At 48.8% G+C, this 22734-nt stretch overlaps 1 protein-coding gene across 4 annotated transcripts; it reads right to left on the bottom strand.

Annotated features, from left to right (window-relative positions):
* Positions 1 to 63: 63 nt before the first annotated feature.
* KLHDC3 (kelch domain containing 3) lies at positions 64 to 22635 on the bottom strand. 4 transcript variants are annotated; one of them, XM_065834120.2, is made up of 11 exons: positions 22497 to 22635; positions 15966 to 16201; positions 13501 to 13677; positions 11182 to 11297; positions 10617 to 10688; positions 10190 to 10403; positions 9817 to 9903; positions 8498 to 8606; positions 1801 to 1874; positions 900 to 978; positions 64 to 703 (listed from the first exon to the last, which is right to left on the bottom strand). In XM_065834120.2, exons 2-11 carry the CDS (start codon positions 16117 to 16119, stop codon positions 637 to 639), a joined length of 1149 nt encoding a protein of 382 aa, XP_065690192.1. In that variant the 5' UTR covers positions 16120 to 16201; positions 22497 to 22635; the 3' UTR covers positions 64 to 636. The 4 variants fall into 4 exon arrangements, 3 of the variants coding, with proteins under 3 accessions (XP_065690192.1, XP_071661910.1, XP_065690193.1); XM_071805809.1 differs by lacking the exon at positions 22497 to 22635 and adding an exon at positions 20347 to 20474; XM_065834121.2 differs by lacking the exon at positions 22497 to 22635 and adding an exon at positions 19997 to 20173.
* Between the last annotated feature and the right edge of the window lie 99 nt (positions 22636 to 22734).

The following is a 22734-nucleotide window of genomic DNA, read 5'->3' as shown; positions in this document are numbered from 1 at the left end:
CTTCCCACACCCTCTTCTCCCCCTAGTCTGCCTGCTTGGACACACTAAGCAGCAGAAACCACATCTGCCTCAGCATTTATAAAACTTCCCCCAGTTGCTGTTTTACAACAGGAGCTGGGTAGAGGGTCCAGCTGGGCCCAGGCCTTCGCATCAGGCTCAGTTTCAGGCTGGGTCATGCCCTCAGGTGCTAGTATGGCAGCCAGCACTGGCAGGTACAGGCATGGAGGTCCCTGTTCTCTCAAGGCTGTGCAGGAACAGTTCATGGCCCAAGGCCAATCCCAGGCCATGGCTGTTGGCAAGAGTTGATTCAAGCCCCTGGAAAGTGGCCAGGGATGAGGCCAACATAGCTGCATCTCCATAGGCAAGGAGAAGGAAGGCAGGAGATGCTGGAGCCATCACCAAGCAGGAGAGTTCACAGGTGTGCTGCTGGGGTGAGACGATTTCTTCCCTGGTGGCCTGCTATGCCTGCACACTCAAGCTGCCCAAAGCATTACAAGAGCAGAGGGAGGCTTGACTAGGGCAAGACAAACTCAGCTCACATGTTCCTTGTTTGAAAGGGCTAAAAACTCATGCAGGCAGAGTAAGAGGTCAGCATGTGGAGGGACGAGGGCAGGGCAGTAGAGGGACGAGCCGGCATCAGCCCTGGGAAGAGACGATGGGGCGGCTGATGGTGCTGTTTGTTGTCATGGCCGAGAGCTCCCATCTGTAACACACCAATGGGATACAGTGATTGCAAGCACAAACACAGTGCCCAGGGCAGGACCAGTTGTGGTCTCCAGCCCAGCCTGCCCCAAAGCTACACAGTGCCAAGGGGAGGCCCAGGCAGCCCTTGGCAAGGGCCGGAGCACCCCAAGGACGAGCAGCACCCATGGGGCACCTCCCAGCAAAACACACAGTACCTGATGTCATGGGGAAGGCAGGACTGATCCAGGTTGTACTGAATCACTGCCAGCTTACACAGCGTCTTTAGACTGGGGCCTGTGGAAAGAAGGCAGTTAGTACAGCAGTCCTTGTCTGGATGCTATGGGGGGCGGCGGGGGGGAAATCCAGGCATCATGCAATCAGTGCCATAGGAAACAGGGCAGAGCACCCCAACCACTCCTCTGAGGGACAAAGCAGGGTGCACACCAGGGACAGGCTTGGCATGATTGGAGCACTGGAGCATCTTTCTTAGGAGGAAAAACTCAGCAGAGTCTGTTCAGCCTAGAGAATAGAAGTCTGAGAGGGAATCTTATTTATGATTATAAATATCTCAAGAGTGGGTGTCAAGAGAATGGGACCATACTCTTTTCAGTGGTGCCCAACAGGCACAGACTGAAACATAAAAGGTTCCATCTAAACATGAGGAGAAACATCTTTACTCTGAGGGTGCCAGAGCACTGGAACAGGCTGCCCAGAGAGGTTGTGGAATCTCCTGCTCTGGAGATATTCAAAACCCGCCTGAACACTTTCCTGTGCAATCTGCTCCGGGTGAACCTGGTTTAGCAGATGGGTTGTACTAGATGATCTTCAGAGGTCCCTTCTAACCCCACCCATTCCGTGGGTTTTTTTTTGTGCTCCTACAAGAATCCTGTGTGAAGGAGCACATGAAGAGCCATGAGCCTAGTCGCAGCCTGCAAGCACAGCTGCATCTCTGGGGGGGTCTGGCTTAAGCCATGTACACCAGCCAGAAACAGCCACCTGGTTCTGAAAGACAGTACCCAGAGCCACACAGGACATAGTACAGTGCTTCACAGCAGGGCCTGCTCACAGGGCACCTTGCAGTGAGAGGCACAAGCTGGGCAGGGAATGCTCACGTACTGAAGTCAAGGATGTAGAGATCTGAATGATCCATCAGGTCGAATTCATCACCCATTCCCTCCTCCGGAGATGGGCTGCAGAAGCCAAACAAAGTGCGTCAGTCAGTGCCAAAACGCTTGTACACCAGTAATGGTCCCTTGGGCTCCCCAAGTGCTGAGCAAGTTCAGGCCTCTTCCTGGCTTGCCGGCCCCGTGCAGAGGCTCTATGATCCCTTCTGTCTGTCTGTTTCACCCAGCAGCATCCAAAGCCACTCTCGCAGCTTCTGACAGAGTACGCAGAGCTGCACAGAGCCAGGGGCAGAAGCACGTCCTCTACAAGACACAGCAGGGAATGGGGGAGCTGCCTCCTCCTCACACACAACCACAATGACTCCAGCTGCCAGCCTTCCCCCTCATTTCACCTGTCTCTTACTTTGCTGCACCTCCAAACACAGGTTCTGCGCTGCAGGAACAATCCCTTTTCCCTTCTGGTTACACTGATCAGCTTCTGGCTGGTTTCACACTCTCCTCAGGTACCTCCAACAAATGAGCAACCCTGAGGCCTCCCCCAGAAGGTGACACCCACCCTCAGGGCAGGAGGAGAGTGCTGACAAACAACTGCCTCCAGAGCTGAAGCTTGTTTCAGGACTCTGTTTGCTCAGCAATTTCAGTGGATCTGACCCTTCAAAGAGCTCCACTCAGAGAGGCAAAGCTGAGCCCCAGGACGAGACCAAGGATGACTCTGAGCAGGCTGGAGAGGGAATGTCACAGCAGCTCCTGAGAGCAGGCAGGCATGTTTGCACAAGCATCTGTCCTGCTTTTTGTGTGATCAACAGGCCCAATGGGTTGCTCCAGAGCAGGCAGGGCCAGAGAGGCTGGCATCACCTGGAGAACCTAGCATGCTGTTGGAGACTGACCAGCTTTGTGGCAATGCTGTATCATGGAAGGCTGCCCTAGTAACATGTTAGGAAACACAAACAGATCAAACTGTCTGGGCACGCAGGGTCAGCCCAGCCCTACACAGCCCCAGACACCACATGGGGCAGAAGGACACAGCCTTTGCCTTGTCTTCTTACAGACCTCAGGCCAGCTTCATCTCATGGCCAAGGGGAAGCATGTAATGAGAAGCACAAGGATTTGGGAGAACATCACACAGGACAGGCACCTGATCTAGGAAGAATCAGACACCACATTATGGCACAATACAAAGTCCAAAAAGCTGTGCTGGTGTCCTCAGTGAGGTAGGTGAGATAAGCTGGAGACCCAAGAGGACTTTTTGAAGGCTTTCTAGTTGTGCTGCAGATCACAGGAGCCATGATCTATCTCCAGAGATGGCAGCAGACTCGGCAAGTAGCAAGTGGCCATTCAAAGAACAGGTTGCCCAGCAAAGTGGTAGATGCCCCATCCCTGGAAACACTCAAGGCCAGGCTGGACAGGGCTCTGAACAACCTGATCTGGTTGAAGATGTCCCTGCTCATTGTAGGGGGAGGTTGGACTAGATGAGCTTTGGAAGTCCCTTCCTGTGTAACCTGATCTAGGTGTTCTTGCTCCAGCAGGGGGATTGGACTAGCTGATCTTTTGAGGTCCCTTCCAATCCCTAACATTCTGTGGTTCTGTGATTCCCTTCCAACCCAAACTATTCTGTGATTCTATGAAATTTTTTGCAACCTGGAGAAGCAATGAAAGGAGTCATATGCTGCAGGCAACACTGCTGTGCTCTCCCTGCCCACCTCAGCTCTAGCTTCCCAGGGCTGTATGAAACATCTGCAGACTGCCACATGCTATATATGTTACTCATGCTATGGAAAGCTGTGAGGTGGATTCTCCTGTCTAAACTCTGAGGAGCACCAATGCTGCTGGGGACAGAGGCAGCATGAACTGTACCACATTGCCCCCAAGCTGCAATGGGCCAGAGTGTGATAAGACATTTCTCTGATGACAATATGGAAGATGCTCTGCAGAAGTTCAACTTTTTCTACAGAGGAGGAAAGGCAGTAGCAGAGAATAAGCAGATGCTGAGGTCTTCACCTGGCTTAGTGTCAGCTCTTTCCCTCTTTGTCACAACAACCATATGTACCTGCTGCATTAGCACAAATTCTCCAGCAAAAGCCCACAGGTTAGCAACCTGCAGCCTGGAAAACATCCTATTAGCTTGCATTCCTCTGACCAGGCCAGCAGCTGGACTGCTTTTGGGTTTTTCTGTATGAGCTGAAGCTGCATCTTGGCACAACAGCACAAGGTCAGAAACAGATTCTGCCTAACCACACACTGTTCATCTCTCCAGTTCTCACATAGTTAAGATCTACTGCAATTATTTCAGCACAGCCATTGAGATGTTGTAAGAGAAGTAAAGAGAAAGCAGCTAGGAAACATTTGCATGGCAGGGCAAGAACAGACATTTCTCAGTCCAACTCATGAATCACTGTGGGCCACAGCTCCCTGGATTGTACCAAAATGGGGATGGCATTTCAGAAGACTCAATCTGAGCATGTGTCAGGCACTGACCAGTGCAGTCATTTTAAACTAATCAAAATTTGCTGATACTCCCCCTCCATCTGATGTTGGTCCTGGAATGCTCATAAGGAGCAATGACTTCAGGCATTTCTAAGGAAAAGACGGCCCCACCTTCGGTTTCATGCCTCTGCAGTCTCAATGGAACAGCCAAAGCACCTGAGAGACCAGTCACTGCACCCCCAAGCAGAGAGATCAGCCCATGCTGGAATAGCAGGACTTCAGCCAGGAGAAAGCACTCCCATGGCTGATAATTTTTCGGAGAATTTGAAATAAAAGAAAAGTGTTTCAAGTCCTGTGTTGGTTTGTGACAAGGCAATTTAGCATGTCCTCACCACTCACCTGGGACCTTATGCAATGACTTCTCACCCCAGTGTCACTTGCTTCCCCACCAAGCTTCACCTCTCACAGGACATGAGACAGTACTGAGACAGTACCTGTCCCCTCCAGGTCCCCATAACCCTAGCACAAGTTGCAGTGCACAGCTCACTGCTGGCAGAGAAGACCTGTTGCTGATGGATCCCATCTGCCCGGATACAGGCAAAATCCCCTTTAATTCCACCCCAGTGTGCTCACTATGCCACAATCTAATCTCACATCCACGTCACAGGAAACCCTAGACCATCCTTATCTTTCAAAGGAAAGCCAGCAGGCACCACATCTGTGGTTTTAATCACCAAACTGCAAGCAGCCTGGAGTTCAAGACCAGAAGAGACAAAACTCCCAGACAGCAGGGTGCAGGGCACTGCTTTGCCAGCCAGTCCCCAGCAAAACTTCTTGTTCCAGCTGCACAGTTCAGCATGTTGGTGAATGTGCCCTGCATCAAGCACCTAGTGAGAGCCCCTCCTCCCTTCAGAGCCAAGCATTTCTAAGCCTTGTCAGGATAAACACGCTGTCAAGCCAAACCTGGACTGGCATCTGTTCAGCTAAACTCTTGTTTCATAGCATCACCTCTCCCCTTGTTCTCCCTTATGGATGGTCTCTGCATGCTGAAGTGCTGGTGGGTTTGGGAGGAAACCACACCAGGGCCACAGCTGTTACATAGCTAATGGGAACACTGAGCTTAACACTACATGACTTCCCAATCACTCAAATGGGCCACAGTGAGAGGCCATAGCTGGGGTGAAAAGACCAGGCTTTGGGCAGGTATACAAAAGAAATTAAGCATTTGGATGCCACAGGAGCAGGCACCCTGCAGAAGTGCCTCCTGAACTGCCTACAGGGTGCATGAATCCTGTAAGCAAGGCAGGACACAAAGGGGTTGGTTTTGCTTGCCCATCCCCCACTGCTGCTGCCCAGAAAATGGAGCCCTGCTGAATTCCACCCCCACTCCCCTCTCCTCCTCCCAGGGCAGAGGAGCACAGGTCAGCAAGCAGACCGCAGGGAATTCTCCATTACAACGACTTCCTGGAAAACTTCTTATCTCGACAGGCAGCTCCAGAACACACCTGATAACTGTTACAGGAAGCAAACACAGCCCCCAACCCTGTCTGCCCCTTCCCCAGTCTGCAAGACCTGACCATCTAGTCCAAGCAGGTTGTGTTGCTGGCTGCCAGCTTCCTACACTAGTGCTGATGAACTGGCCTCCCTTGGGGTTGAGCCTGGATTAAGTTGAATACTTTAGTCATTTGGTGGAGAGGGTGCTGCTGTGTTGCCTGGCACAGGCAGACCAAACTCCAAAAATCCTGTGTCAAATTTGTCATGGTTTGCTAGCATTTCCTAGGAGTGCCTAGGTTTAATGTCAGAATTCATAAAATCACAGAATCATTTCTGTTGGAAGACACCCTCAGGATCACCAAGTCTAACCATAACCTAACTCCAGCACTAAACCATGTCCCTAAGAACCTTGTCTAAACACCTCCAGGGATGATGACACTAACACTTCCCTGGGCAGCCTGTTCCAATGCCTGACAACGCTTTCTGGCAAGGATTTTTTAGTAATATCCAACCTAAACCTCCCCTGGTGCAACTTGAGGCCATTTCCTCTTATCCTATGTCTTGCTACGTGGGAGAAGTGACCAACACCCTCCATGCTACAACCTCCTTTCAGGTAGTTGTAGACAGCGATAAGGTCTCCCCTCAGCCTCCTTTTCTCCAAGCTAAACAGCCCCAGTTCCCTCAACTGCTCCTCATCACACTTGTGCTCCAGGCCCCTCACCAGCTTCGTCACCCTCCCCTGCACTCTCTCTAGTACCTCAATGTCTTTTTTATGATGAGGGGCCCAACACTGAACACAGGATTCGAGATGGGGCCTCACCAGTGCTGAGTACAGTGGCACAATCACTTCCCTAGTCCTGCTGGCTACACTATTCCTGACACAAGCCAGGATGCTGTTGGCCTTTTTGGCCACCTGGGCACACTGTTGGCTCATATTCAGCCACTGTCAGTCAACCTCACCAGATCCTTTTCTGCCAGGCAGCTTTCCAGCCACTCTTCCCCAAGCCTGTAGCGCTGCCTGGGGTTGTTGTGACCCAAGTGCAGGACCTGGCACTTGGCCTTGTTTAACTTCATACAATGGGCCTCAGGCCAATGATCCAGCCAGTTCAGGTCCCTCTGTATGGCCTTCCTACCCTCCAGCAGATCAACACTGCCACCCAATTTGGTGTCATCTGCACTTACTAAGGGTGTACTCAATCCCCTCATCCAGATCATTGATAAAGAGAATAAACAGAACTGGTTCCAATACTGAGCCCTGGAAAACATCACTCCTGATTGGCTGCCAACTGGATTTGGCTCTGTTCACTACAACTCTTTGGACCTGGCCCTCCAGCCAGCTCTTTATCCATCTCAGAGTACACTCATCCAGGCCATGAGCTGTCAGCTTCTCCAGGAGAATGCTGTGGGATATGGTGTCAAAGGCTTACTGAAGTCTAAGTACACAACATCTGCAGCCTTTCCCTCATCTGCTAGGTGGGTCATCTTGTCATAAAAGGAGATCAGATTGGTTAAACAGGACCTGCCTTTCATAAACCCATGTTGACTGGGTCTGATTGCACACTTTTCTTGTATATGTGCCATGTGATGTTACTCAGGATGATCCGCTCCATGACCTTCCCCAGCACGGAGGTCAGACTGACAGGTCTGTAGTTCCCCGAATCCTCCTTCTGGCCCTTCTTGTAGATGGCCATCTACCATACAAAGCAGCACCCAGTATCTGTTGAGAAAACTGGATAAACTCAGCATCTCTGCACACCTCACCTGCACTAAGCACTCACACCCACATGGACATCCTACAACTAAGCACCCACCTCCACCACTCCTGGGGCCTGAAGGCCCTTCACTCCATCAACACAGTGGTATGGTCAGCCCATCAGCATAACCTGCCCTGCCTTGTTCTCTGTCCCAACCTGTCTTCAGAACTATTCTCAAAGAGCCACTGTCCGGATCCCAGAGAAAGCCTCAAAGCTTTCCAAACCATGTGGAGGTCTGAAGGCATTTCAGACGTCTCTGCAAGGTAGATATTGGCAAACAGGCCTGCGCTCCAGAGCTGCAATTTGTCATTCCAGACAGCATAGAGCATGTCCTGGTGATGGGTCATTTCCTTTCTTTTAGCAGCTGTTAAGCCTCTTGGCTTCATCCAGCTGCCCTGCACCCTGACAGTATCACTTCCAGTGTTTGACAGCTAAATCCTTTACACAAGGCCACTTTTGTGAATGGAAACTTTGCTATGGAACACTGGCACAGAAGGGAATGTTGTCTTGTGTGTATGGGCTACTCAAACAGCTCCTAGCTGAGCTGACATCTGACTGCAGCTTGGTAGACACCACACTTGCCAATGAAAGAAACTCCAGTGGGAGAAGCAGGGCAGCACATGGGGTAGGATTAGTCAGTCTGAGCTCTGCTACAGTACTGCAGACTGAGATACTTGTCCTTCTGACACCAGGATCTCCTCCCGGCTCCCCACCACCTCTTTCACAGAAAGCTCAACCATGGCACAAACCCTCATGAACAGGATGTTACATACTTCTGCCTCTACTTGTACAAGAGGGCTTGTAACCAAGTGCTTTACAAGCCTACATGACATCTTCAATCACCCTCTTGGCCTCTTTCCAGAAAAGCCCTGATCTACACAACTTCTTACACTTGCAAGGTAGATGGACAGTTGCCATGTGGCTCTGAAGTGCATCTGATTATAGTATAGGACAGAGAGTGGAAGGACACTGTGCTGAAGGGCAAACTGTCTCACAGAGCCACCCCACACAACTCACCTGGTGCCTCCAAAGAGAATGATTTTGTCCCCCACTCTGCAGCAGCACTGCCGGCGTCGAGGACACGGGCCTTTCCCCTTGGGCTCAATCTTCCTCCAAGAAAGAGAAACTAAGGGGTAGAAAAGAGTGCACCAGCTTGTCATAAGAGGCTGGCCAAGACCTGGGTATAAGCAGGTTATGGATTTAAACAAATAACAGCAAAACCTGAGGCCCACTTCCCCACAGAAACTAACTAGCCAATATCCACCCTCCCTAACAACCTCCTCTTCTGGCTAGCAGCAACATGATGCACTTCTATAAGGTTGTTACTGAAGTGTTGCTGGGATGCCAGGTACAGCCCTGGAGCTCTGCCTGCTGAGACAGGAGTTGCAGGTCAAGGCCTTTTGCTTGTAAAGCCTGAGCACCAGGACCCACGGGTACCATGGCAGCTGGCTGGACATCACAGGGAACTGTGTGGGGCCGGGCTCTGGGAGCAGGCAGCCTCCCGTCCCCAGCAGCACCCTGCTGCAGTCCTGATGTGGAGGGAGCCCCAGGAGCCAGCTCCATCTGCTGGCAGCTACTGTGGATGCAGAGCACCCTTGCAGAGTGGGGACTGCTTGGACAGCTTGGTTGTGGGAGGGGAACATGGGGAACTGAACCAGGTGGAGAAGACAGAAGCCTTTGTCCTTGCTGCTCTCTGTGGCCTGGATGGTGGGGGGCGATTAATCGCTAATGCACAGCACAGACCTTTGGGAGGTCTCACACTAGCTCATAGATCAGCTTGGGGAGTAGCAAGTTGGCCACTCTCAGGCAACTTTACTACGCAAAGCAATTAGCAAACCAAACCAGTCAAATGGACTATGGAAAGCGCTGAGGACCTCAAAACAGCTCACAGCTGACTGATATTCGCAGTACCAGCAGAACCACCACGCCTTTTGCTGAACAGTTTGATCTGGTACCCAGAGAGTGTGGTATGGTGATCCTGCAGCTCAAGTTCAGAGACCAGCTATGGTCTCTCTCTTCCCTAACCCCATTGCTTCCCTATATCTTATTTTCTGCCAACACTTCTGCATATTTAAGAACACGACAAAATTTTGCCAACCACCCTTTGATTAGCTGTGTCTTTCAGGAACACTTTTTCCACTTTCTAAACTGAGATTTGGAGACAGTCTGCAGAGGAACAGGGGTCCCAAGCACAGTAGCAAGCTCCTGTCAATGCCATCAGAAAAGCCATTCCCCCCCAAGCAGGCTGCGAGCCCCTGGAGACTACACTCATCTGAACACTCACAGGTTTGAGGGCCTTGAACACTAGCACTGCAACAAGTTAAAAGCATAAATACCTGGATTGAATTTCCAGAGGTCATGAAAGTGTCTGTTCAGGCGTGCATTATAGCCACCAAATACATATAGCTCCCCGTTGTAGCTGACTGTGGAGAGCAAGCATAGACATTAATATGCCACCTATGGCAGAGCCCAGTAGGTCCCTGTTCCAACAAACACAAAGCAAAGTGGTGCTGGTTGTCCACTTTTGCTTACATCACCTTCATGTGCAGGGCTACACCAAAGACTTTTCACTGGGCAGCACCTTTCTGTAGAAGCCAGGCTCTGTGCACCCCTTGCTACCCCACATCTCCACCCAGCAGACCAGACACCCCTCTTCTGAGGCAGGCAGGAATTTCCTTCACTGTCCTCTCTCAGCAGACCCACACTCACATGCTGAATGACTTCGCCGGCCTTCAGGGAGCACTGGAGTTGGAGGAGAGTCCAACCAGGAGTTTGTTTCCGTATCAAATACTTTTATGCGGTTGCAGTAGATCTCATTGTTGGAGTGAAATGGCCCAAAACGATCAGCTCTGCCACCAAATACATACATCTTTGTTCCAATGATGGTAGCTGAATGGAAGTCTCTCCAGCGAGCTGGTGTACCCTGCAGGGGCAGAGTAAAACAGAACAAGAGAAAGAATGCAGATTATCCAGGGAGATGACACACCTTGATGGGAAAGTTGGGGTGACTGCCTTCTTCTGGAAAATTTCCCCTCCTTGCAGATCCCAGTCACACCAGATAGAAGCTGCGAGAAAAGTGTGTGCAGCTACCCCAGAGAACAGCAGACACAAACCAAAGTGAAAAGCAGACACTGACCTTGGCAGAGATTAAGGTCCACATCATGTTTGTGGTATCCAGTTTATGAATATCGTTTGAAAAGCAGTCAGCCTGGAAGACAACAGGACAGCCTGGTCACAAAGGGACTGAGAAGCCTGGTCACATCTGACCCCAGGCAGGATGCTGTTCCACAGACCTGATGCATCCCTTTGAAGTCAATTGTGCTCCACATGGTTGTGCTCCACAGTGTCAGGGAATTTAAATAAATGTAGACCAATATATATTTATTAAAAATATTATGTTTTTATCTAAATTTTGATGACAAGTGAGACAGAAAAAAATTATATATAAAAATATTTATATTTTTACCTCTATATGTTTTGCAGAAGAAAAAAAATCCACCATTTTTTTAGGACTACTTTCCCAACCATCTTCTCTGCAAAACAATTAGCATAACCTGAGTAATTAATGCTATAACTTTGCTGAGAAATAAAAGCAACTACAGATACAAATATGCCCCTGTATCCTGCCTCTACCAATGTCCTGGGCAAGAATGTCCTCTTTCCAAAGGGACCGCCAAATAACAGTTACAGACACTACTCACCAGCTGTTCGTAGCCTCCAAAGATAAACATGCTCTTTGCCAGCACACAAGCCGAGTGCCCATCTCTTGCTCCTGGGACCATTCCAGACACCTTTGGTGTGAACCACTTGTGTGTGTCTGAAACAAAACAGGAAGTAATGCTAAGAAAATACAGTAGCTGTTGGGATGGTATAGCTCTTTATTACTGTTCTTCATTTCTAAGACAGAAATTCTTCTCTCTTTCATACACAGCACTTGCTTCTCCATAGAGGCTGCAAGCTTCTTCAGGCAAGGCCACCTGTCTGAGCCTCCACAGAGGGGCACAGTGACAGAGATCTCAGCTCTTGGGCATGGCCAATGACTGCCCAATCTGACAAACAGCTTACCTTTTATATGAAAGTAGCACAGCACTGCTTGAGCAATGTTATTTTTACTGAATCTCTTGCAAAGACTACTTGTGAGTCACTTATCGATGCTGCATTTACAGTTTCAATTACAATGAAGCAGTGATGCTAAGTGGCTCAGCTGACCTCATGGCATGGAGATGCTGACTGGTTAAGCGAAACTAGGTCTCAAATCCAGACAGAAGTCAACCACAAGCTCACCATGTCAATAGAGCTACTATGCACATCCCCACCTCAGAAGCATGGCTCTCCCTATTTTATCCACTCCTCTTGTAACATTCTCATCCCCTCTTCAAGGGAAACCTTCCTCCCTCTTTGTGGTTCCCCTCACACTACTCCCCAGGAGCCTGCACCAGTCAGACTCAACCCTTTAGCCCACACGCTCCAGAGGTTGTGGCTTGATTTAGGGGAGGACTTCAAATCCAGCCAGAGCTGTTCTCCATGCCAGTGCAACATGGAGCCAAGCCAGCGACTCACTGCCAAGCACAGGCACCTGTCCCAAGAGCCCAGAGAGGCACAGATAAGCCTGGAGGTAGCAAGACACATTCCTTGTCCCCCCCCTCAAACTGCTGTGAGCTGCCAAGAGCAGTGTTTATTTCAGAAAGTGGTAACAGGGGAGCCAAAGCAACATTCTTCATGAGGATAATGACTCCAAACTTGGGTTGCAGCCACAGCTATCAACCTAGACTCTAGCTGGAACCACACAAAGGGTCTTGCAAGGTCAACAGAATTCCTGGGCAGCCTCTAGCAAGAAAGCTGCAGCGACTACCGAGTTGCTTTCATTCAGGGGGCTGCTTCCAAGCCCAGTCACATGGTAGCAGCAAGAGCTCACCCAAGTGCAGCATGTCAAATTAGAGATGGAAAAGACCTCGGTGTGTGATCTGCTTGGCATCCCAGGGGACAAAAAAGCACTCAGCCAGGACTTTATCCAGCCTGGTGAGACTCTCACAGTGGCACTTACACCACAGACATGGGACTGCAACTGCCAGCCTCACTTTCCAGGATTGGCAGGGGACAGGCAGAGCATGTACAGACAGCTGCAGAAGGTTCAGATCAGGACTGAAGTCTGGCCTTTCAGTTAATTTTCACTTAATGCTGAAGTGCTGGAGGGCTCTGCGCAGGCAGAGGTTTACTGGTGGCTTCCCAGCTGATATATCGGGGAAGGGGGAAACTCCAAGGCCAGAGAGCAGCTCCAAGCTGTGAGGTGTTTCCTGGTGAAGAATAGAACCCATGATCAAGCACCAAAACAAGCAGTTTCCTTGCAAGTCAGTTACTGGTCAGTATTTGGATAGACCTGGCTTCAGAATCCAGGTGTACTCCCTACCCTGACACTCCTGTCCACCCAGGTCCTGATGATGCCTGTTCTCCCCAACTGAAGCCAACTGAAAAGCTCAAGGAATTTAACTTTTAGGTTTATCTAACTTGACTCACGCCTTCCCTTATTTTGCCATCCTGTCCTTGACTCATTCTGTGTTTTATTCCTCACTCTCCTTCATGCTTTCAGAAAGAAAGACCATCCTGCAGAGGAACCACAGTCCTCAAGAGCTCTAGCTGTTTCCTGCTTCAACCTTCAGCCACTGTTAAGGAATAATATATCGCACAGAGAGAATGCTCCAGCTGTAGTTACTATCAGAGAGAGCACACAAAGCTGATAGAAAAATATAAACCAGCTTGACTATTAGACAAGCTCAGTAATCTGTGTTCAAAGGCTTTTACAGAGAATGAAGTATGTAGACTCACTGACCACCCTGCTTCCCTTCTAAACCTGCTGAAACAGCCAGCAACACCAATTCCCCATTTGCACCATTTCCTCCAGACTGCCACTTTGTAGAGAGACTGAGGGACAGGAAAACAAGTTGGGGAGTACTGTACTGGGGCAGAGAGAAGGTCTCATCAAGAGTAATTGTGACAAGGAAGAGCGAGAAGCTGGAACTTACTGACATCAAAGGCATAGAGCACGTTGCAGGCTCCCTCAGTGTCGTTGCGACCGCCCCATATGTAGACAGTGTCATCTATGAGTACTGCTGAGTGCCCATACCTCATGTAGGGCACTTCTCTTACATGGTCTCGGCTGTTTGTCCATACTGGAGGCAGCTTGATCCAGCGCAGAGAGACTGAAAGCACAAGTTTGAGCCCATGTCAAATGCTAAGCCCGCTTACATGTGCTCACAGGCCACAACCCATCCTGCATGGGAACATTCTTCCCCCTATGACAAGGTGCAGAAGACATCTAGCAAGAAAGACAAAGCTGTGTCTGATCCTGAGTAGTGGCTAGTAAAGGAATATGGAAGCCCAGTTTTCCACTGGCCCTTGTCATAGGCAAGACTAGAAGAAGAACTGGAGGACCAGAGGACTCTGGACAGAAATGGGCTCCATTCTGCACCAATTACACTGAAGAGGTTTCCCTCTGGCTCATTCTAGACTGAGTGAAGGTACAGCACACACATACATTTAAAAAAAAAAAAAAAAGGGGGGAAAGAAAAAAATCAGAGGTGATAATGAATACAGACAGTACTTCAGGTTATTGACATTTTTAAAGAGACTCAAAACTGGAAAAATGGGCAACACAGGAATACTTCACTGCAGCAACATGCAAAGGAACATATGTGAAGGCACCATTTGGACTTGCAGTAGTGGAGTTTAACTAAACCAATGCAGCAGCTTTGTGGGAACAGGTTTTGTTTGCTTTTAGTTTGTTTAGGCTGTCTATCTCCTTTTCCCCCATTCATATGAGTTCACTCCGCTAACCTTGTGTTACTAATAGGAGCTCCTTGTGTTTACAGGTTGTCCTTCCTGGCAGCCTGTATGTCACGTTTAGCAGCAGCCAGAGCAATCAACAGGTATTACCAGGTTTAATGGTAGTGCAAAAGTCACAGTGAGTGTTCCATGGCCATTACATAACAGCACCCAGACACCGTCCCTCTACCATACACACAGCCTACCTTTTTGTTTTCAACACAGACAGAACACAAAACACAGCAGAAAACAATCTGCAGTTCCCCTGAAATACTAACATAGGGAAAAGGCCGGGCATCTTAGAAGGTGAACATCTACCCCAGAGGCAGGAAGAGCACTGAGGAAGCAGAGCAAATGCTGAAGTCAAGCTTCATGCGATGTTTCCTACCTAAAACAGAAGTCTTCCTCTTTGGAAGAAGGATCATTCAAAATTTGGCATCTTGGCTTTAGCACTGCAACCTGGCAAAGCTGAGCAAAGGTGTGCTTGGAAAGCCAGTGTCACCTCCCAGATGGTGGCTGCAGCATCATGACAATTATTTGGGAGTGGTAGGAAGCAAAGACAATGTGGGAGCATTATTTGGGCACGGTAATTATGCTTCCACTGTAAGAGTAGTGCTCTACTGGCACATTTTACAAGCTGCAGCATTCAGCTGTCCTGAGTGTGAGAGCCCAGTCTCTCTGAATGAAGGTTAACATCTCTTCAGAAGATACTGAGCTACACTCCCCTCTACACTATGAGCAGGTCACCTTAGCAGCCCTGTGTAACCAATGCCTCCATCCAGTACTGCACAGGTCAGTCTTCTCCACAGTCAGAGGAGCAAATTCAATGCATCTTACGAACCAGTTTTATCTACACAGCACGTGTGTGCTAAGAGAGCATTTAGCATGCTATCCAGTCTGCAAAACTGGTCATTGATTCTCTGCTCTTGTTTCTGTTCAGTTAGACTCATCCAAGCATCTGTGCAGTTTTTCAACCACCTCCCTAATTATAGGGAAATACTTAATGGACCAGCTCAGTAACCTCTTCACTTCAAAGACCACTGAATCAAGAAATATAGCCTCTTCCACAACAGTCATGGCTACAGCTCAGCCTCCTGACAGATACTGGCTACCCTATACAAATGGCTCCAGCTCCTGTTCTAAGCCATGCTGTGAATCTACATGAGTGCTGCCAAATAGGAAGGCCTCCATCCTAGCCGTATGCCCCTACTGACTCCATCATGCTGGCAGCAGTTGTCAGCTCGCCCCATAGGGAAATAGCTCAGGACTAGAGACATAACTGAGGCACTGCCTTCCACCCTATCAGCAGCTAAGCACAATCATCCTGCAAACTGAATGGGGGATCTAAGCTAGCTAAACATTGCCTCTTTCCACCTAGTTGAGTTCACAGAGAACAAGGACAAAACAAGCCATTGGTTATCTGGTTACTTCTAGTGAGTCCTTATCTAGCAGTATGGTGAATTACAGACCCTCTGTGCCCTGCCCCTGAAGCTGAAAATCCAGGGCTGCACAAAGGCAGAGGTTCCCACCTACAATGATAAGTTTTTTTGCAAATTAGAGTCAGACAGCATGTTACGGAGCATAACAGGTTAAGTAGCAGCGGGCAAGAAAACTAATAACTCAGCCCAGCAAGCCACTCCTTCATGCACCACAAAGACACATTTACCTGCATTAAAGACATGGACATCAATCTGCCGCAGAGTCTCATAGTCTTCTCCAGAACAATATCCACCAAAGGAATAGACTTTGTGCCCAACAGCCACGGCTGCGTGATTCACTCTCCGTGGCCCACCTTCCAAGTGCACTGCCCACCGTAGCATTCCTCCCCACAAGCCAGGCAGTCTTCAGGGGCCCCAGTGCCACAGCCACATGCTTCCCAGGCCACCACGATGTCACCAGGCTCTGTAACAAAGACAGAACGCTAAAATAACATGATCCATCTCACTTATCTTCCTTGAAAGCCAACTACAAAGGTGTGTGTCCTCACTAATCTGCTTCCCAACTGGAGAGAGTTTTACTCTTCCCTTGGGAAGGAGACACAAGGCAGGTACCACAACCAGAGCAAGGTTCAGGAGAGCAGGCAGGGATACCTTCACATACAAAAAAACCCAACACCCTCAGGGTAGCTATACAGGCAGCACAAACCAAGAACATTCGATGAAGGCAGCTGAATGCGGTACACCTGGCAGTTCCCTGGTCATCTACACATCCTAGACAAGCCAGAACAATTTGTCCTCATGAATGAAAACACACAGCAAGAGCCAAGTGTGAAGGTGAAAAGAACGGAAGAGAGTGTGTTCTTTGTATCAGTCATGAGAAACAGCAGAGAAAAATATTTTCAAAAACCACCCAAAAAAACCCCAACAACAACAACCAACAAAGAACCACCCCTACATAAAGCAACCAACTCCCTGATACAGGCCTGGACTACAACACTAGCATTTGGACCCATTGATTTGAGCACTAAGGTCCAGCTTAATTAAACACAAGAGAAGAGAAACCCCCTAGTCTGGGAAGAAAGCTCTTTGCTAATGATCAGAATAAAGCCTTTTTCTCCTGCAGCAAATTCAGACATATCTATGAAAAACTTGCAACATCATATCTCAGTTAAGCAGCTGAAAGGCTTCATGCTTCAAACAGATGGCTTAGATCAGCTCTTAGAGAAGTCACCACAGCTGATTTTTGCAGAGATTCTCCTTTGGATCTAAGGATCTGGAGCACAGTCCTGCCCAGGTGCTTCTGCAAAAGTGGGTTGGTTTAATCCTTTACCAGTTTCCTCACAGCTGAAAAACAGCCATTAGAAAAGACATCAGTGTTTCAGACAGCCTAAAGAAAATTCTCTTTTTATTGCTTGGTTCGAACTTCTTGGAAGATGCAGTCAGCATGCTCCCACCCCCCACTCAGTTTTAGTATTTGCAGAATGCAAAAAAATTTACGGATGCCTTAGAACAAGGACTAAAATTACTACACATTTTCTCTGTCTTTTCTTTTTGGAAAGCAGTGAGTTTTCACAAGAAAGACTTTCCTCCTGTTTAAAGTTTCTGAAGTAGCTGGGGAGCAGCAAGAAGGGGCAGTGCCATGCTGCTCTGCTCCTGTTGGCCTTCCCCAGCCCTTCAGCCATGCAGAGCCACTATGTATAACCAGGCACTGGCACAGCCCATCAGCAGTCAGGTCACGGCAGCATCTGGCCCACCTGCACCTGGGGAAAGGGTCAGAGATGCTGCCTAATAGGGAACTCCTGCTTCCAGCTCCAGCCATGCACAATACAGACAGTTCAAAAGCATCCAGAAACCAGTCACTTCATTTCAGAACTCCTAAATCTCAGCAACATTTGAGTAATTTCTTTTAAAAGTGATTTCATTTTTTTTTTCTCCAGAATGCAGACCAGCAGCCAGACCATGCTCTGTACCTCAAAGTTACAGCACCAAGACATGTGCAAAGTCCAACCAGAGAGTACCCTGCAGCACTACTTGTAACAGATGAGCACAGACCAAGGAGTGCCTTGTGCAAAGCTGCTTCTTCCTACAGCAACCACCATAACCTAAATTGCAGTCAGCAAACCAGAAAGTCATATCAAGCTTTTCTCCATCAGACCTGCTCCAGAAGGGTCCAGGAACAGCCCCTCTCTGCTCCAAGCCATGCTTCACTGTATGTCTGGAATCACCCCAAATTCAGATCTAGTGTAGGGTTTTTTATTTTTAAATTAATATTTTTTTAGAGCCAGGCAGCAGCTCTTGTATAAGTCCTCCACAAAATTACAGAATAGATGAGTTTCCATGGAGATCACCAAAGTCACCTTTCGGGCTATTCTGAAGACTTCACATATCTAAATCTGTTTCCTGCCTCAGTCATGAGTTACCACTGAAAAAAAATCTAACCAATATGTTCCTCAAAAATAGCTTCTTGGTTAAGTGATTCTGTAAGAGACTCCTCAATGATCCTAACTGGACTTTATCACCAGTGCCAATATTTTCAACACCCTTCCGACTGAGCCTGATCCTGGAAGATTAAGAGGATTAATCTTACTTCCAAGTTCTCCACTTGTTTCCTCCTGGGCTAGAGGAGTGCACTAGCCTGGTATGGCAGGCAGTCATTGTACCAAGCCACTTGCCTTTTTTTGCCAGAAAGGCTGGAAAAAGTCTTTTTCATCCCTTGGAGTTTACCCAAGCCATGTGCCAAGGGATATGCTGCTGCCAGAACAGGACACTGGTCCTTTTACTCCAACAGGAGCTGACTACCCTGCCGAACAGTTTCATGATTAAGATTAGTCATTAGAAGACAGGAAACAAAGGCTGCACATCCTAAGAAGTTAATCTGGTCAACCAAGAAGCAGCAGCTCAAGGCCCAGTGGGTTACACTATAGAATGATATCAATGTAGCAACAACGCGCAATGTTGTTTCCTACAATTACAACTTCTGGCAAAGGTTTGGGGTTTTTTTTCAGATATCAGCCCTTCCCACGAGGCATGTGGGTGTAGGCAGGTCCAGGGCAGTCGCGGGGGTGATGGGGTTGAAGTTGCCTGCCCTTCTCCTTGGATGGGGAAGGGGACACCCCTACAGAGCAAACACAGAGCTGAGCCAGCACAGCCTCTTGCTGTCAATCATCAGATTCAGGGCATGCATAAACACTCATTCACTTTATGAAAATAAAACAATTAGAAGTGTGAAGTGATCATTACAGGTTATTATATTAAAAGGCAAATGAAAGCACAGGATTTAACAAGCTGCCAGGGCTTTTCCAAACGCGAGTGCTCTTCTCTACACTGTAATGAAAACATACAGCCAGACTCCATCTTCCTCTTCTGCCACTCCCCACAACCCTGCCAGGAAACAATCATGTCTTCCTGCCTTTGCCAAGCATTTGTTCTTCCCTTTTCAGCCACGCACAGGTCCAAACCCCCTCTCTTCCATGCACAAGCCCCACCTCCCGAGGATCCTCCATGCTTTCTGTATCCATTTCTAGCCTCTCTCCTCTCCTGCCTTTTTTTTTTAAATAATTTCATTCAAGCAGTCTTCTGTCCCAAAGTCCATTTTCCTCCTGCAGTTTCCCTCTCTGCATCATCTGCAAATATGAGTTAAACACATATTTTGAGGGAAAAGTTATTTTCTGTCTTACAACTATGCACACTATTAAGTTCTATTTCAGGTTTTCATTTCCAATAATAATTTATAAGATATAAATGAGGACATAAATACACCACTTTCCAACATGATTCCTATAAGGACTTACTAGTAGGAGACATTAATACACTTGACATTAGGCAGAATGCCTTAGATTTCTTTAAAGATTATATAGGGTACATCTGGGAGGGGAAACAGCAAAATCAACATGAAACAATTTACTAAAAATTTCCCCTAACTGTACAATATTAAGTTATACAAAATATATACTGTGTTTTCTTATTTAGGACACCAGTAACAGGGATGTAGGCTATAAAACACATAAATATTGATCAGATAGAGGCAAATTGTACCAGAGAACTGGTAGGGCACTGTCTGCAGGAGGTGGGACACATCCCAGCTCAGGCAAACCAGGTCCTTTTTCACTCTGTACTGCAAACCAAAGGGACAGTCAGAGACATGGACATCATGGATCAGAGGAAGGGCTTTCACAGCACAGAAAAATTAAGCTTGAATTGTTTAGATCACAGAAGCTATTGCTACTGCCAAAAGCAGTAAAAATAAGAGGAGGATTACCTTCTACATGGATTCACACAGTCACTGAGCTAAGCGTGTACCCCTTTTCTCAATCCCGCTGAGACACCCCTCTCCTCCTCAGAGCTGCACCTCTTTTAAAGTAGTCTCCATAGCTTATTTGTGCTCACAGCAGAAGATGGTTGAAGGTCTGAGGAATCTCCTTTGACTGATTCAGCACGTCCAGCTGGAATCATGTCCCAGTGCCCCCAGGAACTATGACCTTATAGGCAGACCAAAAGGTTCCATCAAAACAAGCACAGGTTTCTTATACAGCGAGAGATTTTCTAGGTGAAACATGATCAAAGAAACTGCAGTCCCACATACTGTTAGCTCAGCATACACTCACTCACCTTAAAATCAGGAAGCTGTCTGCCCCTCTTCCCCCAGTCTCAGTGGGGAGAAGCAATGCACTGAGCATCCTGACCATGCACTTGGGTCTCATTCGCAGAAGTGCACGTGTTCTACTGTTCAAGCCAATGCTTGCTTTCACCAATACAGGTGTCAGCTCCCCACTTCACCTCTACAAAAACTAAGAGATCTTTTCATTTCATTTTTAAGTTAGCTCTGCATTCTTCAAATACAGCACCTACAGACAGTGCTCCCAAATCTCTGGCTCTCCTGTTGTCTGAAGACACACATAATGCCTGAAATAACCTTCATCCTAACTGCCCCAGCTTATACCTACCAGGAGGTAGGTATATAGCATATAGCATCTGAGATCACCAGAAAAGTCACTCAATAATTTATCAATAGCATATCTTTCCAAACTGTTGTGGTGACCTGAGCAAAGTGGCATAGCTGGAGAGAGCTAAAAAAAAGAAGTGAGCAATCATGGTTTATATGGACAGATTTTTCAGCTGTTTGTTCTATTTGTGTTAGACTTTCCCTACAATTGACTATGAAAACATTTCCTTTGAACTTCAAAGCTACAGACCATCTCCAACTACAGGAGCCAGATGAAAATCTCAGAACAAAAATACTTATCCTAGGATCCACTTCTTTGTGCAAAGAGAACTCACTGGGCTGCCTCATTCATCTACACACAGAGAAAGAAACCTAGAGCCATTTGTGAAAGCTGCTCAGATCAGCATTGCTGCAGTCAATTCCCACAGCAAGGGAGAGAACCCCAGCAGAAAGTGGCCTGGATCTTCAAGGGCTCACTCTGTCACCTTCAAAATTACAGTACCACCCCAAGCAGAGCAGCCAACCGCCTCTGCAAAGTTGCTCCAGAGAGCAAATCCTACCATGTGGCTCACTCAGTCCCATCTCCCAAAAGATGCCAGCTAACAAAGTTTAGTAACACTTAAAATAGCCCAGCCAGCTCACAGAAGTCCATATAGACGCTTCTATTTCAAGTATATGCAACTTACTGTTAGAAATAGCATGAGAACAAACAGCTTTCTTTACTCATGCTTGACATTTATCTGATGCTTTGACTATACTAAGGTAGTGCACAATTGCAAGCTTGCACATTCAGCAGCTTAGACACTAGCAATGCAATTCCAGCACTGGTAAACCAGACTGTGCTAGAACAGCCCCTGGGCTCATTAACTGAGACCTATCTAGAAGCTCGTATTAGACACAGAAATCATAGACTGCACTGCTGAGGCAGAAATTCATTCCAGTGACAGTCCCTGCAGACTGCAGCACCGCCTCCTTACTTTTGCCCAAATATTTTGCCCATGGTCAATTCACATTTGCTCAAAGCCCAGCTAAAATTCTGCAGCTATTAAGCTGACTTCTCCCAGTACACACCTTGCCTCCCAAACCCCATTGTTGCTTCTCTATGGAGTGCACCTAAGCTTCTGAGACATTCCTTGACCTCCTCTTCCCCACCGGGAATTTGCCTCAGCTCCTGGCAAATGTCAAGCTGTTTCTGCCATGCCGAGGGCAGCCCTTCAGAGGCAGTAGGCTCAGGAAAACCAAGAGCACCTGCAAACGTGGCGTTTCTGGTTCAAGCAAAGGCCAACTTGTTTCTTCCCCGGCATCTGCTGCCACGCCGGCACCAGGACCCGCCATGCAGAGCATTTCACTGGGCTCAGTGGGCAGCGTCAAACACAGCCAGGCCAGGCTCATCTCTGTCAGCCTTTGCTCTGCCTTGAAGGAACAGGCACGAAGCCCCAAGCTCATCAACGTGGCCAAGCCTGGGGGAAAGTGGAAACAGGCTGAAATCACACAGCCCTGAGGTGATAGAGAAAGAGGGCCCAGCGACGGTTACACCAGGGCGCGGAGCCGGTTGGCTGCTCCCTGCACCAGCCTCTCCGGGCCACCCTGCGCTTCCAACCACCGCCTCAGGGCCTTACCCTCCCCGCGGCCAAGGGCAACAGGGGGGACGGCGGCTCCGAGTCCATCTCTCGCGGAGGAGCTCAGCGGTAGCTCCAGCTCTCCCGCCCGCCGTTGTCAGCCCTAACAACTCCACCAGCTCCCCGGGAGGGCGGCGCGGACGCCTCACCCCAACGACCCCCCTCAGCCCCGGTCCCTCTCAGCCCTAGTCCCATACCTAGCAGCGGGAAGGCGCCCCGGCAGTCCCCTTCTGACGGCCGCGCCCACCGCTCCCTGGGACTTGTAGTCCGGCGCCGCGCCGCGCCGCGCCGCGCCGCCCAGCCCGCCCGCCCGCCCGCCTGCCCGCCTGCCTGCCTGCCTGCCCAGGACCGCGGGCGCCCTCCCCGGCCGGGGCGCCTCGGCCTGGCACGGCCCCACAGGGCCTTTCCGAGCGTGCTAGGCCCAGGCCCGCCTCG

This window comes from Patagioenas fasciata, chromosome 3, assembly GCF_037038585.1.
Source record: "Patagioenas fasciata isolate bPatFas1 chromosome 3, bPatFas1.hap1, whole genome shotgun sequence".
Classification (NCBI taxonomy): domain Eukaryota; kingdom Metazoa; phylum Chordata; class Aves; order Columbiformes; family Columbidae; genus Patagioenas; species Patagioenas fasciata.
This window is presented reverse-complemented; position numbering and strand designations above follow the sequence as displayed.

What these genes read in the sequence shown, in the direction of transcription:
- KLHDC3 (XM_065834120.2), bottom strand. Translation starts at nt 16,119, where the DNA reads ATGCTACGGTGGGCAGTGCACTTGGAAGGTGGGCCACGGAGAGTGAAT. An exon ending in TTGGAGGCTACGAACAGCTG is followed by an intron (nt 10,689 to 11,181) that starts GTGAGTAGTGTC and finishes GTTGTCTTCCAG; the next exon opens with GCTGACTGCTTTTCAAACGA. An exon ending in TCTCTACATCCTTGACTTCA is followed by an intron (nt 979 to 1,800) that starts GTACGTGAGCAT and finishes TTCTTTCCACAG; the next exon opens with GCCCCAGTCTAAAGACGCTG.